This window comes from Lagopus muta, chromosome 11 (assembly GCF_023343835.1).
Source record: "Lagopus muta isolate bLagMut1 chromosome 11, bLagMut1 primary, whole genome shotgun sequence".
NCBI lineage: Eukaryota > Metazoa > Chordata > Aves > Galliformes > Phasianidae > Lagopus > Lagopus muta.
In genome coordinates, this window is record NC_064443.1 from 19732021 (window position 1) to 19746716 (window position 14696).

At 42.7% G+C, this 14696-nt stretch overlaps 1 protein-coding gene and 1 long non-coding RNA gene across 8 annotated transcripts in view; one reads left to right on the forward strand and one right to left on the reverse strand.

Moving 5' to 3' along the window:
• Nucleotides 1-14696, reverse strand: part of FGD5 (FYVE, RhoGEF and PH domain containing 5) — a 103447-nt gene that overhangs the window by 34132 nt on the left and 54619 nt on the right. For all 7 annotated transcript variants that reach the window (XR_007379300.1, XR_007379301.1, XM_048957438.1 and 4 more), the window contains exons 4-6: nt 8093-8151; nt 7945-7975; nt 2421-2566 (exon numbers count right to left, since the gene is read on the reverse strand). Coding sequence is in view for 5 of the 7 variants with exons in the window: in XM_048957438.1 (XP_048813395.1) it covers nt 2421-2566; nt 7945-7975; nt 8093-8151 (236 nt within the window). In the remaining 2 variants the exon portion in view is untranslated. The remainder of the gene's footprint in view (nt 1-2420; nt 2567-7944; nt 7976-8092; nt 8152-14696) is intronic.
• Nucleotides 6616-13830, forward strand: LOC125698749 (uncharacterized). Its single transcript, XR_007379303.1, has 3 exons — nt 6616-6799; nt 9446-10656; nt 10988-13830. It is a non-coding gene; the product is annotated as an uncharacterized LOC125698749 (long non-coding RNA).

A 14696-nucleotide genomic window follows, 5' to 3' on the forward strand; every position in this document is an offset into this window, starting at 1 on the left:
TATTCTCTCACAGAATCACTCAGGTTGGAAAAGACCTTCGAGATCACCAAGTCCAAAAATCAACCTGACCTACTGAATCCCATCGGTAAACCACGTTTCTTAGTATTATGTTCACATTTAAATACCTCCAGGCACATGAACTGAACTACTTCTGTGGGCAACCCTTTCCAATGCTGAACTCCCCTCTCCATGGAGAAATTCTTCCTCCTATCCAATGTAAACCTCTCCTGGCTTGAGACTGTTTCCTCATGTCCTATTAGTAGTCACCTGAGGAGAAAAAAAAGACTAGCACCTTTCTTGCTGCAGTGGTCACCCAGGTAGTTGTAGAGTACAATGAGGTCTCCCCTCAGCCTCTTCTCCAGACTAAATAAACCCAATTCCTTCATCTACTCCTCAGTCTTGTTTTCTAGTCCCTCTCCCAGCTTAGTTGCTCTTCTTTGCACGTGCCCAAGTAACTCAATATTCTCCTTGTAGTGACAGTGATGCACCTAAAACTGAACACAATATTTGAAGTACAGTCTCACCAGTGCAAAGTAGAGAAACAATCACTGTTCTTGTCCTTCTGGCCACACATTTCTGATACAGCCCAGGATGCCATTGTCCTTTCTGGCCACTCAGGCACACGGATAGCTCACATTAATCTGACTGTCAACCAGTATCTCCAAGTCTTTTTCTGATGGACAACCTTCCAGCCACTCTTTCTCAAGCTGTACTGCTGCATGGAAATGTTACAGTTCGAGTACAGGACCAACAAATGCCACACAATTGGATACAGCCCATCAGTCCTGCCTATCCAGATCCCTTTACAGAGCCTTCCTACCGCAAGCACATTAACAATCCTGCCTAAATCAATGTCATCTCCAAACTTTCGGAGGACACACTTGATAACATACAGATATTTGATAGATACGGAACATACTGGTACATCCATATACTTGACAAAAACATTAAACAAAACTGGCTCCAAAACAGAGCCTTGGAGAACACTGCTGATGATTGGCCACCAGCTGGATTCAGCCTCATTTACTGTGACCCTCTGAGCCTAGACATCCAACCAGATCTTCATCTAGTGAACTGTTCAACCTGATAAAGCCATGAGTAGCCAGTTTCTTCAGGGGAATGCTTTGGACAACAGCTTCATTAAGAGCAAGGAAAAACACATTCACAGCCTTTCTCTCATATACTAAGTGGTTCATCTTGGCAGAGAGGGATATGGAAGTTAAGGCTGAACCTACCTTTCATTAATTTGGGTGCATATGATCATTCAGTTGTCCACTGTGTGCTGCCTGATCACCTTTAGGATTATCTGCTCCATAACCTTGCCTGGTATTGAGGTCAGACAGGCAGGTGTTTAGTTCCCTTCTTGCCCATCCTGCAGATGGGTGTCACATTCACTAGACTCCAGTCAACCAAGACCTCCCCAGTTAACCAAGACTGCTTACAAAATGGAAAGACTTTGTTCTGTGTAAGGGTGTTTGGCTTAGCTGGAGTCCCTCAGCAGACAAGCAGTGTCTGCTTGGCTTGAAGGCCTAGTCTGTCCACAGTCCCATGTTGATGTTGGGGGTAAAGTGCGCTTGTCTGAGAGCAATACACTTGTTGTGTAGATTGCTACAAGTGGAGAATTTTCTTTAGGACCAGTTCAGATTTTTGAAGCCATTCCTGCCTTTCACAGCTATGTGTACGAAGCTTCTTGGTGAAGACTGTGAACTGACTTGACTGAATACACAAAACAAAGGCAAGAGGATAACACATACAAAGCATGCTGTCCTTACACTGACTGATGAGGCCATCTCAGAACTGTGGGCTATGCACTGCATGAGTGTTTCAGTATTTAGTTTCTTGGCCTGACAGTCCATATGTTTACGTCCTTCCTTTATGCAAGATCTGCCACAGTAGTTCAGCTTCTTTTCATTCCTGCAATTATCCCAGCCTCTGCTGGGGGGGGGAGGGGGGAAGTGGTCAAGAAAACAATGGGCTGAGGAGGGTATGCCAAGGCTATCATAGAATGGCTTGGGTTGAAAGAGACCTCAAGGATCATCAAGCTCCAACCCTCCTGCTGCATGGAGGGCCAACAGCCTCCATATCTAATACCAGACCAGGCTGCCCAGGGCCCCATCCAGCCTCGCCTTGAACACCTCCAAGGACAGGAGCATTCATAGCCTCTCTGGGCAGCTGTTCAGCACTTCACCACTTTCTTGGTAAAGAACTTCCCCTTCCCCCCCTCCCCCCGATATCCAACCTACACCTTCCCTCCTTCAACTTAAAACTACATTTCCCCTTGTCCTGCCATTGTCTACCCTTGTAAAGAGTTGACTCCCCTCCTGTTTGTGGGCTTCTTCTAATAACTGGAAGGCTACAATGAGGTCACCCCACAGCCTTCTCTTCTCCAGGCTGAACAAACCATGTCATTAATTATTTACCATTTAAGGACTCTTTCTTCCAGTTCTCCCAAGATCTCTTGGTGCAATTCACACATTTCAGGGAGCTCACTTAAGCCCTTCTTGAGTTCAACTACTTCCTGTTCATCTTCTTCTCCAAGTGCTTTCAAGATACCTTCATATAAATCCTGCAAGCAACAACATAGAGATTAGGGAGGCAGACTTAAGAGATCATATGAAGTTATCATTTTCTGACTCCTGAACTACACTTTCTGGGAATTCTAAGATACACTATCAGTAGTGATAGATCATTTGCAGTACAGCAAAGAGATCATCACATGTATTTTCTTGCATTCACTGTTTATATGCATTTGCAGATTAATTCCACAACACTGTTAATCCAAAATTGAACATTTCACCTGGTAAAGCCAGACACTTGGGTATGCAATGAGTTTACCTTATTTGCTTCCCTATTTTTTTCCTGCTTTTCTGGGTGTAGTTGATCTCATTTTACAGTTTCTTAATCAGAAATATAGTTTTTTTAAAAAAAAATGAAAGATGAGAATCTCCATCACTGTGCAGACCCACAATATGAAAGAAAAAAACACTTCTACGTATCTTGTACTATAAATTACATCATTCATCTCCAGATACAAATCTGAAGAGAGAAAGAAGCTGTAAGTGTAAGCTATGGAACAAATCATTTTTTATATAAAACTGAGACTTTTTTCATCATCTGAAACATGTATTTTACCCTGAAGTGGTTAATAAATTACATAATTTCCTCAATATTAAAATGTATCCACTTTCGGAAAGGGAGCTGGGTGGTGGTTGACAGCAGAATCCACATGAATCAGTAGCGTGCTCTGGAAACCAAAAGGGCAAACTGCATTTTGGCATGCATTAAACACAGAGCAGCCAGAAGGTCAAGAGAGGCAATTCTCTTGCTATATTTAGCATTGGTGCAGCCTCACCTGAAATACTGTGTGCAGTTCCTGTCTCCACAATCTGATAAGGATTTTAAGATTCTAGAAAGCATCCAGATGAGAGCACCAGTGCTGGTAAAAGAGCTAGAAAGCACATCCTACAAGGACAGGCTGAGGACACGTGGGTTGTCTGGCCTGGAGAAAAGGAGGCCAAGAGGCAACTTCTCTGCTCTCTGTAACTTCCTGAGGAAGGAAGCAGAGAAGGGAGGCGGCAGTCTCTTCTCCCTGGGAACTGATTAGCAGGACGTGCAGAAATGGCACAAAGATATACTAGGCAAGGTTCAGCCTGGATATTAGGGAAAAAATCTGGAAAAGAAGGCTGGACCAGGCTTTCTAGCAAGGTGGTTGATGCCCCATGCCTGTAAGCATTCAGGAGGCATTTATATAATGCACTCATTAACGAGCTTTAACTTTCAATTTGCCTGAAGTGGTCAGGCAGTTGGACTAGGTGGTGTTTCAAGGTTGCTTTCAATGGAACTATTTTATTCTACTCTATTCTATTCTGGTACATAATAGAGTACTTGATTAATTGTGCATGGTAAAATGTTTTTCCCAGTTCAGACATGGAAATTAGGAATAAGGCACCCATCTGAAAATCATTCCAAGAGCAGACAGCATTTGTTTCTATCCAAAGGATTACTTAAGATCTCCCTCATCCAGAGCTCTGGATGCTGAAAAGCTTTCAGGTTAGATCCTGATTCCTGTAGAACCCATCTTCCCTGCTTCATACTTGCGAAGAACCCCTGACTGGCACCTGGATATACTTCAGGAAACTGGCTGCTGTGATGCCCTGCCTCTTTCCAGGTTCCTTTTAGATAGTGATGTTTTCCCTGCCTCCTGCTGCCAGATAGATCCCCTCGTTATAGTGGCAAGAGGATCTTAGGCATTCAGTTCTGACAGGCTTTATGGAGGTTTGAATGAAAACAGTGGCAACAGGGTGTAAGGCAGTGCACATGCAACACAGCAAGGCAGGAATGGCAGTGCTATGCAGAGGCCTAGTTTTCTGTTGTGGATTCTGGCCACCTTTCCCAAAACTTAGGACACTGTAAACAGACTGATTATCTTCATAGACCTGTCTGGCAAACCAGAACAGGAACTTGCTTTCAATAAAATTAGATGGTAGTAACTCCAGCACCTGATTCTTCAGTGTTTCTGTAAGGTGCAGCTAATTGAATAGCATTAGCATAGTATCCTGTGCTTGTCTGAGGATGGTCCTGCAGCACTGTTATAGGCTTAATTATGCTTTGTATTCTCTATAAGGAGTTGAAACTGAGCCAGACAGGTGTGTGTTTCACCAGTGTCAGCTGAGTTTAGAGCTGAATTTCCCATTTCTGGCATTCTGGCCATCACGGTTAAAATACCTGTACCTAAGTGCATCCCTCTTCGTGATAAGAGCAGGAACTGAGCAGTCATGTAGGATGGCTCAGAAACCTATTTTGTGAGTGCTTTTTCCAATTATTTCTGAATCCAAATAAGCCACAAAGTGCCTGGAGTTTTTGCTTGAGATGAGGAAAAATGGGGTAAAGACGCAAATGAAAAAGTGAGTAAATAACCAAAACTTGAGTAGAGAGACCACATTAACTATGAGATTTGAAAACTGGTGACTCGTTCTGGCACAGCAGCTGCAGACCAGCAGGTTGCAAAGCTTCCTGCCTTACAAAAATACTGTTTGTCCTTACCTGACTTTCTTTTGTGTTTATGTGAAAGTAAGTCTAGGGGACTGCAGTGTTCTACCTTGTTGCTAGCCAGCCTACACAAGCTGGTTCTTCTAGTAAGTATCTCCAATTGGGTCACTCTTGGGGCCAAGTAGGGAAGCTATGTTAGTATTTTTCCACTGATGTTAGCCTGATGGTGTTGATTACTGTGACTTAGATATTTTTTGCCTTGTTAGATTAGAATTAGATTAGAATCTGATTAGATTGACTCTACAAGCTGCAGAATAATCTGGACAGTATATAGAGGACTGTAACATGTTTAGAACCTAAACAGGTGCTTCCAAATGAAAATGATATTAACTCAAATAGAAGAACTTCCCCCGTTATAACTTAACAGTTACCAGTATCCTAACTTAATGATTAAGCATTGATAAAATAGTGACAGTTTCCCTGAAGGCTGCATATGAATTGCCAGGTCACAGCCTGAACCAATGGTTGAGCACCAGATGAGGAGGCCTGAGTAACACATGGAGCTCAGGTGCCACTGGCACACCTGAGTGAAGAAGGGGCAGACCCTGGGGTGGGGAACAGCAGAAACTCGTACCTATAAGCTAGAACCCCTACCCCATGTTGAAGTCACAAGCATAGAAGAGCAAAAAATCATATTTCTTACTATTTCCAAGTAACTTCTACAGGCAGAAAATAGGTTTGCAATTAAAATGCTTAAGTACTTTGCTTAAACACATGCTTCAGAGCCAAATTCACTATATTCTCCAGAGGGAGCAGAAGAGGGTAGAGTCCTGAAGGGACTGGGAAAGCCTTGAAGCATCCCTTTCCTGGGCCAGTTATGGCATAGGCAAGAAAGCCATCACAACAGTAATACAGCACTATAGGAACCATAATGGTGTGCAGCCATTAACAGCATTGCTAATTGCAATAAAGCACATGTCCATATAGAAAAATATTTAAGATGTATCAGGGACCCAGTTTTACCTTCCAGAGGCAGAACACACTGCAAAGGAGAGGCCTCTCCTAGACACTCTTTTAAAGTACAACATACTATACACATACTCTGGTTCAGTCCTGAATTTACATGCTTTCTATAATGTACCAAGCAAAGCAAGTAGCAAAACACTGGGCTTGCCTTTGATGCCTTCCAAGAAATGCACAGTGGAGCTGAAGGTACCTTCACTATCATCTCCAACACTGCAAACAATAGTCTAAACTTGATCTAGCTTTTCAGGAAAATAAAGGCACTCCTGTTATTGAATTAAGTCCCTGTAATACCATAATGTAATGAAAAGCACAGCAATAATAGCACAGTAGCAAAGCCCTTAGCTACAACAAACAAGAACAAGCCCAAATATAACAGCTGTAAACACAAAAACAAAGGTGGGTAGGGGAAGCTGTTTACCTTTGAAAGGCCTCAAATACACAAGAACCTCCAGTGAATACCCTTGCTTCCACTGCCAACCCTTAAATGAGGTTTGGGAGGGGGTGGATCCTGGCTGCACCCTTCCAGTCATCATGCACATTGCATGCACCTGAACTCCCCTGGGCTGGCCCTGCCTTCCCACCAGGTACTTAATCACTTTTTCAGGCTATGACTTAGCATTTTCCCTATACTCTCTACAGTGTGTTTTGTTTGTTTAGTTGCCTGAAAACATCTTTGTAGTTCATGTTAAAGAACTGCTACTTCTAAACCAGAATGCTGCAGAAACATGGAAACTGTATGCAAGCATGTGTTTGGCTACGTAGCAGTCAGAGTAAATGGGAATAGGTAAGACAAATGGACAGGTAATTTACCACCAATAACGAATGAACGATGAAGGGGGAGGGGGTGTGGGATAATGGGGGGGACAGGTAATTTACCACCAATTTATGAAAACTGGAGTGGTGGACTCCAATTTAGCAGCTAAAAGTATGGTTTCCAGCTGACCAGCTGGGTAGTTTCTAATTTGCTGAAATGCAGTTGTCTGCAAGATGTTTGTCGCATTTAAGGTTGCTCTCCCTCGTGTCTCTGCTGTTAACGTCTGAGGAGGCTCTTCAGCATTTCAGCTTACTTGTGAGGTCCAATGAGCAAGCAACAGTTCAGTGCTGACTTCATTACTCTTTTTCTCCTTGAGAGTCATAAGGATAACCTGAGGTTATTTTTTTGCCTTCTTAGGGAATTTCTTTCCAAATGGTAAGCATGCTTGCTTTGATGGCTGTCATTCCCTACTGCCTCATAACTTAGATCCCAGGTGTTCACTGCTACCTAAGCAGTGGCAGGTCTGCTACATGGACAGAAAATTTTCTGCAACAAAGCCATTAGCAGGTTAATATCATACAGGCAATACAAGAGATTCCTGATAGACATGTGTGTTGCCTCGTTAACTTCTGAGCTTAGGGCTCTAGTTTTGTTCATTGTGACTACCTGTGTCAGAGTGTGAGCCCCAGCTTGTACAGCTGCCCTATCCCAAGCTAGGCCACACTGAATATTACTGGAATTGCACTATCAGAAAAAAGAAGCTCAATAGGAATCTGAGTGAATCCATTGAAACCAATCCCCCAATGTCTCAAAGCTCTGCCCCTGTCTAACTCTTTCTGAAGAAACAGGGTGTACCCTTACCATCCCCTTCTTTGATCTGGACCTACTGTGCATATTACACCAGTCTCAGAGCCCCTTAAGTGCTGCTGGGCAGCCCTTTTTCCTGTGAATGAGAAATGCTAGCAAGAGGAACCTGTTGTAGATGTAGATTAGATTAGATTGAGATTAGTGGCATATTCCTTTACAATGCTTCAAAAAGCATTACTTATGTGTAAGCCATTCTTCCTCAAATTCATCTCAGCTGCTTCAATGCTTTTATGTCCCCTAAATTACAGCTAAGATTCTGTGATTCTTAGATGACAATTAGGTTTCAATAATTAAAATGATTTACTTACCACACGTAACAGCTGGAGCATCTCCACATACCTGGAAAAAGATACTAACTTTTATTAATTGCCATCAAACCAATGCTGAATAAATTAGGGTGGACTGCATAGTTTCAGTTTTAAGAGAGCAACAGACGGACTGTAAAAGTAAACTCACGCTTTTTCTGAAGACATCAGTTCCTGGGCAATGAGGGAAGCTCTGGGTTGGCCTTCTTTCTGCAAACAGCAAAACCCAGAGACAAGTAAGAGATGTGTCATGCCAAGATGGGAAACAGACTAAGAGAGCAATCTGAACTGACATATTCCTTCAGTAAAGATAGGGGCCATGTCTTTATTCTTTGCTATTCATCCTGAATCCTCTCCATGACAAGGTATTTCTGCTATTCATACACTAATAGCACAGCGCAATGTAACAAATGGTAAGGGAGATGCCAAGTTTGAAAAACTGTCTTCTTATGGAAAAAAATCCAGAAAATATCTGTTGATTTTTACAGGTCCAGAATTTGTCAGAGAAGCGAAAAGTGTTTAACTTCGAGTAAGCTATAGCTTCATGGCTGTTGAGGCTTGTAACATGGGTTTAGTACTCTCAATTAAATGGAAGTGGGGATTCTTTATCAAAATGGTCATATTCCAAAGTGTTCTGACTGCTGTAAAACCTGTGGAAGCAAAGAAGGCAAACAGCTTTGTGCTAAACAAAATTACCATAAACGTATTCAGAAAACAGTTTATTATTCCCACAGAGAATACTGTCTCAAATCTCAGTGCCATGCACTTAACCAGCAAGCATCTCAGATCTAAGCACCTTAGAAAGAAGAAAAATGTATAACTGTAAGGTGAAAATTGCTAATTAGGGTATTTGAGTCTTAAGTCATGACTCACCCTTATGAAAAAGCATGGAAGTATTCACCGACAGTGAATCTACTACCGAAAGTTTGACTTATTTTGCAGTGTTGAAATTGAAAACTAAAACGGCAGTTTTGAATTAGCAAAGTAGCCTTCGTGATCTACAGTGGCCCATGGGAAATGTGTTTAGTAGCAAGACTTAATGACATTGTGTGCCAGGTCAGCAATTCTGGAAAGCCCTTGCATACAGATCCTGCTTCTGAAAGCACAACCAGGAGAGACTGGAACTTGTGGAGATGTAATGCAGTCCCTTAGCACAACAGTTAGACAGGAAATTTGTGGTTACACCTCCTCCATTGATTCTGAATGAGAGGACTAGTAGTTGTCAAAGAACACTAAGCTTAATCATGACTCCTCAGAAGACATAAAAATGCTGACTTCCTAAATCAAGTTTGATAATTACACTGTAAAAGCAGATTTGAGCAGTAAAAATGTCTAAGCCAGTGGAACATAAATATAGACTTTCTCCTCTCTGTCCCTTTTCCCCATTAGCAGTCCCTTTGGATGCAGGTGTCCCTTGGGACACATGATAATGTAGTGTCTGAGCTGTTAGATGCCCCATTCTGTTCTCTTCCCTCCTAAAGTTTCTGGTTCATTCTGCCTACAGTGAACTGAAAGCATCGTGAGGAAAAAAATGAAACACTCCTTGAAATGTTAGAAGCTTAAATACAGCCATGTGGATACTTGGAACATAAGAAACCCGCGTGTGAGGTCAACTGAAACAATCAATATGATTACACCACCCAATATCCATAAATTAACAGAGGAATATGTGATGGAAGAGAAATCATATTTTTAAGATTCTTTTTGTTTTAATAACCTTAGGTATTGATTACAAAAGCAAGGAATTCAAACCTGATGCTCAAAAAACAAGCAAATTCATCTCTGCCCATTTCAGAAGAACAAAGGGCCAGTCAAAGTATGCTGCAACGACTACACATGTAAGCAAAGGAAATGCTTCTCCTTTTGTGAGGCGACTAAGGACCCCTGGCTTCCTCCTCTGTGGTTTTCACTCTGGAGGTGATGGACCTCAAGGATGATTATGTTGTTATCAAAGTGCATATGAGGGAAAAAGTCCTAGAACACTATTGATGATGGGTTGGATGAATGAGGCTTCATGTATAGAAAATAAACACAGTCACTCTTTTTAGCAGTGCCCTTTGCCAGGACAAGATGCAGTGGGCACAAACCGGAAAACAAGAAGTTCTGTCTAAACAGCAGGAAGCAGTTCTGCCTGAGCAAATGACATCGCACTGGCACAAGCTGACCAGAGAGGAAATGGAGTCTCCCTCCTTGGATATTTTCAGAAGCTGCCTGGATATGAGACTGTGCAACATGTTCTGAGTGTCCCTGATTGAACAGGCGTTGAGTCAGATGGACCTGGAGGTCCCCTGCCGATCTCTGTAACCTTATTTTTGCATGTTTAGCTTATTTCTGTACTTTTACTAGGAAACAACTGAAGACTGAAAGAGGCAAAGGAAATGGTGAACTGTTCATTCTCTTAGAGAATCTGATCTGATGATCTGATGCATCTCTTCTTTAGCATCAGAAGTCTAAGTTTATGTCCCCTAGTGTTGTATTCCTTCTGGCTTTGAGAGCAAAGAGATTCTTTGAATTGCTTTTCGAGAACAGCACTCCCTCTATTTAACAAACTCTACAGCACCACTCCATTTAACAAAATGAGCTAGAAAGACAATGCTTTTTTGCTCCTGCTGGAAGGATTTCATTGTCCTTTTCCTCCAGATTGTGAGCATCTCTTGAAGATCACAGAGTGCCCCTCGTCGCTGTCCCCACTGCTAGAGGAACATACCAGAAACAGTGAGTTTTCTCTCTCATTTCCTCTATGCAAACATAGCAGAGCAAATGAAAGTGTTTCACCAGTGCAAGCTGCTCAGTGCATCCCCTGTGCACGAGCCTGTCTCCACACTGCGAAGGAGCAGAGTACATTTCTCCAGTGGTCCAGGCCCATTCTGCTTTTGCATATATGTATTGCCATGCTTTGTAATTCCTCTTGTGATTTATACATCTTAGCTAAGAGACAAAACACAGGGACCCCAGTGACACAAGCACAGTTGTCTAAGACAAGTTGGAGACAGTGTCTTGAGGCATTGCCTGTCTTGTGTTAATTAACTGCTGTTTGTTTATCTAGGAAATGAACTCTGAGATTGACAACAGTGCCTGGAGACAGATTTCTGGGAACAGGGAATAGAGGTGGTGCACATCCCTCAACCATAAAGTTTCTAACACAAAGTCCAGGTGATTATTATAACATGACCAAGCTGCCAGCTTTTCAGTAGCCTTTACTCCCTGCACTCAACTCTGCAGTGCCTTCGCAATTCCCATTTCAGAGGCTGCACTATAGGCCTTTCTGCATGCCTCTGCTTAGCAGAGGGAGACCATACAGCCATGTGGAGACCCTGGCTTTCTACCTCACTGAGTCTTGTGTCATAGCCTCATCATCTCATCCTCTGCAAATCCAAGCACTCAGCAAAATGCTAGGAATATACAGTATACAATTGCAGTGCATAACATAATCTTTCATCTCCTCTACTGAAAAACAGGCTGGTGCCAGGAATGTAGCAAATACAAAATCAGGTTGTATAGCTGCTGTAGCTCAGCTGATCAATGTAACTTGCAAGGCAAAGATGATGCTGCACAATTACATCTCCAGAGGATAATGTACAGCCCTGTTCCAAATGGGTGTTAAGTTTACAGATGTTAAGACCTAGAAATATCTCCCAGCTTGCTCAGTTTCTCCTCCAACAGTCTGTTTCCCAATGTATAATGAAGCACACCACCAGAAATCTTTTGCTTAGAACAATAGCATAAAAACCTAAAAGCTTGTAGATCTCAACACAGTACACATGTGAACATAGTCTTAGGCAGTTCAAATGAACAACGTTGGGTTTCATGTCCTTTTTGTACCTCCTGACAGAAGTGTTTGGGAGAAGGGGCAAGCAGTGAAGCGTGCACTTGTGGCACATCAGCTTCTCTTGTGGTAGGGATTCTTTGACTGTAGGGATGAGGATTCCCCACTGAGTTGTGTATACACTCCAGACTTGCTCTGAGCAATGCCAGGGCATCTGAAATGGGCCTTCACTGGCCAAACTTTGCTGAAATGGTACTGTTGTGATGGTGACAGTCATTCCTCTCTGAGCCCAGTACCTGCTTTCAGTTCAGCTGGCCTAGCTGCTTGTAGGACTATGATAAGAACCAGACTGGTGTCTGGTGTCCTGGTCCAGCCTACTAATCGTGAGACTGGGAACAAATCTGCCTCCATGCCTGGAATAGGATTGTATAGCTTAAAAGCAGAACAGGAGGATCAAAGTGCTGCAGGGTAACTAGCTAAGACACTGAATCAGCAGCTCCCTTCCTACATGCATTGCAGGCTTGCCACGTTAATATGGACAAACTACATGCCTTTGTGCATTTTTGTTGTGTGTGTGCTGTTCCACAGACTCCTTATGTTTAGGTTAAGTGCATTGTAGGTGGACGGTACACAGCACAAGAGTGCTGCTGTCGCTATGAGAGGCTTACAGCAGTGTGTGAACTTCAGCCTCTGAGCCGAGTGATTTCTTAATGCCCCTTTTGTCATTATTATGAACTGTAGTAGCAGTTCACAGTGATGTCACTGTGGTGCCAACAGTAAACTGAGGCATTACAAGAACAAGTGACTTCTTCAGGCTGGGTCTGCGAATAAGTGAATAACATCCTTTTTCTCCCAGGCTCCTTTCTTGAAGTGCTGGATTGCAGCTCTCCTGGGGATTCTGTGTAATTCTGTAAATCAAGAACTGTCCCTTGAAAGGCGTCTAAGTTTGGCGCTTCCTCAAAGCAACGTGAATCTGTCAATTCCAACACATATTTGGGTTATGTATGTGAAGGTTAAAGATTTGCAAAACTGAATGATTAATGAAGCTTGGAAACCAAGGCTACCCAGTGAAAATGGATGAGGAGCAGCAAAGGCAGTTTTGCGTACGGCTCCCATGAGACAGTAGCTCCCCTCCTTGTAATGACATCTTTGTGGCTGAAATTAGTGTTACCTCTGTTGGTGCGTGGTGCAGGCACCCTCCATGCTCTATACTGGGTTGCAGAACTCCTTTTTTTGGACGCTGCCTTTTGTTTTTGTACCTGGGAGAAGAGTGGAACATCTCTACCTCCAGTAGAGAAGGTAGCTCTGCCTTCTCAGAAGCTCAGCATGGCAAACTGTTTTTGTGTGAAGTTATCCTTTGTTTCCCCTGGTACACCACCAAATAATGGTGACATGCACCCCTCCAGTCTGGCTAGATTTTAATATAATAAAGACCTAAATGACAAGCTGAAATGCTTTGTCTTTTCATTGACATAAAACGCAGCCATATCTGGTCTGAATTCACTTTCTTTTATGCCCTTTTACTCTGGTTATGTTATCCACCTCACTAGAGACTTGCCCATTTTGCCAGCAGGGCAGAATTCCTGTAACATACTGCTGGTTTTAGGCTGAAACTAGAGTGTTTGAATTTCCCATAAAGTTAGCAGGCGGGCAGATCTGTATTCTGCATCAAAGAAATGTCTTTTATGTTCCATCTATGGCTTTATTTACTTGCCCTACGATTTGTGTTATTTCCCGAGTACCTGATAGACTATAGCTTTTAGAGATACACGTAGATCAATCATGCTCTTTTCTTACAATTCTTCTGAAAATCCCTTCAGTTCCTCAGGTCAAATTCCCTGCTGTGTTTATAGACAGATTTAGGAAAGCATTTTAATTGTTCCTTTGCCTATTGGCTTAATATAGGGCTTAGTTATATGTAAATTCTAACTATAATAGAGTTCTTAGAATAGCTGATGCTACTACAACATTCCTAGCATCCCATTTACCCAGTCAGTGCTTTCTTCTTCCAAGGGCACCCAGTCTAGGAGTAATCAGACTCTTTTCACTGTGGTGTGTATGGAACTGCTGGGTCATGGCCTGAACCTCTGATTGATCACCTGAGGTGAGCACTGAGCCAGCCAGAGGAGCACAGGTGAAGGCAATGCAGCCATGCTGCAGGAAGGGGGGAGTCTGGCTGCACCCCTCCCAGACCTATTGAAGAGCTGGCTGCCAGTGGGGAAGGATCTCTGCTGGAGTTTTGTGAGTGAGCCCAGATTGCGGTAAGCCTTCCATTTATTCTCTTTTGTTATCATAGTCTGTTTTGCCTAACTCTCTTGTTTATTTCGTAATTACAACATCTTAATGTTCATTGATTATACAGTGGTGAAAGTTGTTGATCTCACTCTAAATGCTTTCCATTTGCTCTTGGGGCTATGTTTAATCTTGTTGCTTTGTTTGATCTATGCGCCTTTAGCACCCATGTGACGTACAGTCTGGGTCAAACAGTGTGATGGAAAAAGCTCTTGAAGTTCAGTCCAAGGCAACGTGTTCTAGTGTTGTTACAGAACCATCCATATGGCTTTTCTGCAAGTCTCTTGAGGATTTAATTCTTAAATTGCAGCTGTTTTTCTGTCTCTCTCCCATTTCCGCATAACCCAAAACTTGTGCTTCATCTCCATGAGTTTTCTCAGAAAGCCTTCACACCACCACAAAGAGCATGCTGCACAACTCCCTATGGAGGTATGTCCTGCAGGTGTTGTTTGTCCTTCCCCAGGCCTTGTTTTGCCTGATGGAGGTTAATGTGGTGGTAGAAAGGGAGATACATTCATAAAATTATCCCAGTGAATCCCTTGAAATGCTGGGTGGTCCCACCATGAATGCAAAGACTTTCTGCCATGCTTGCAACTTTGATCTGTACTCCACATCAGACTTATTTTTTTCACTCTTCAAGGAATCCCACATAAAAATCGCTCTTCCTTTCCAGGCCCTTGTCTTTGGTCATCTGTGC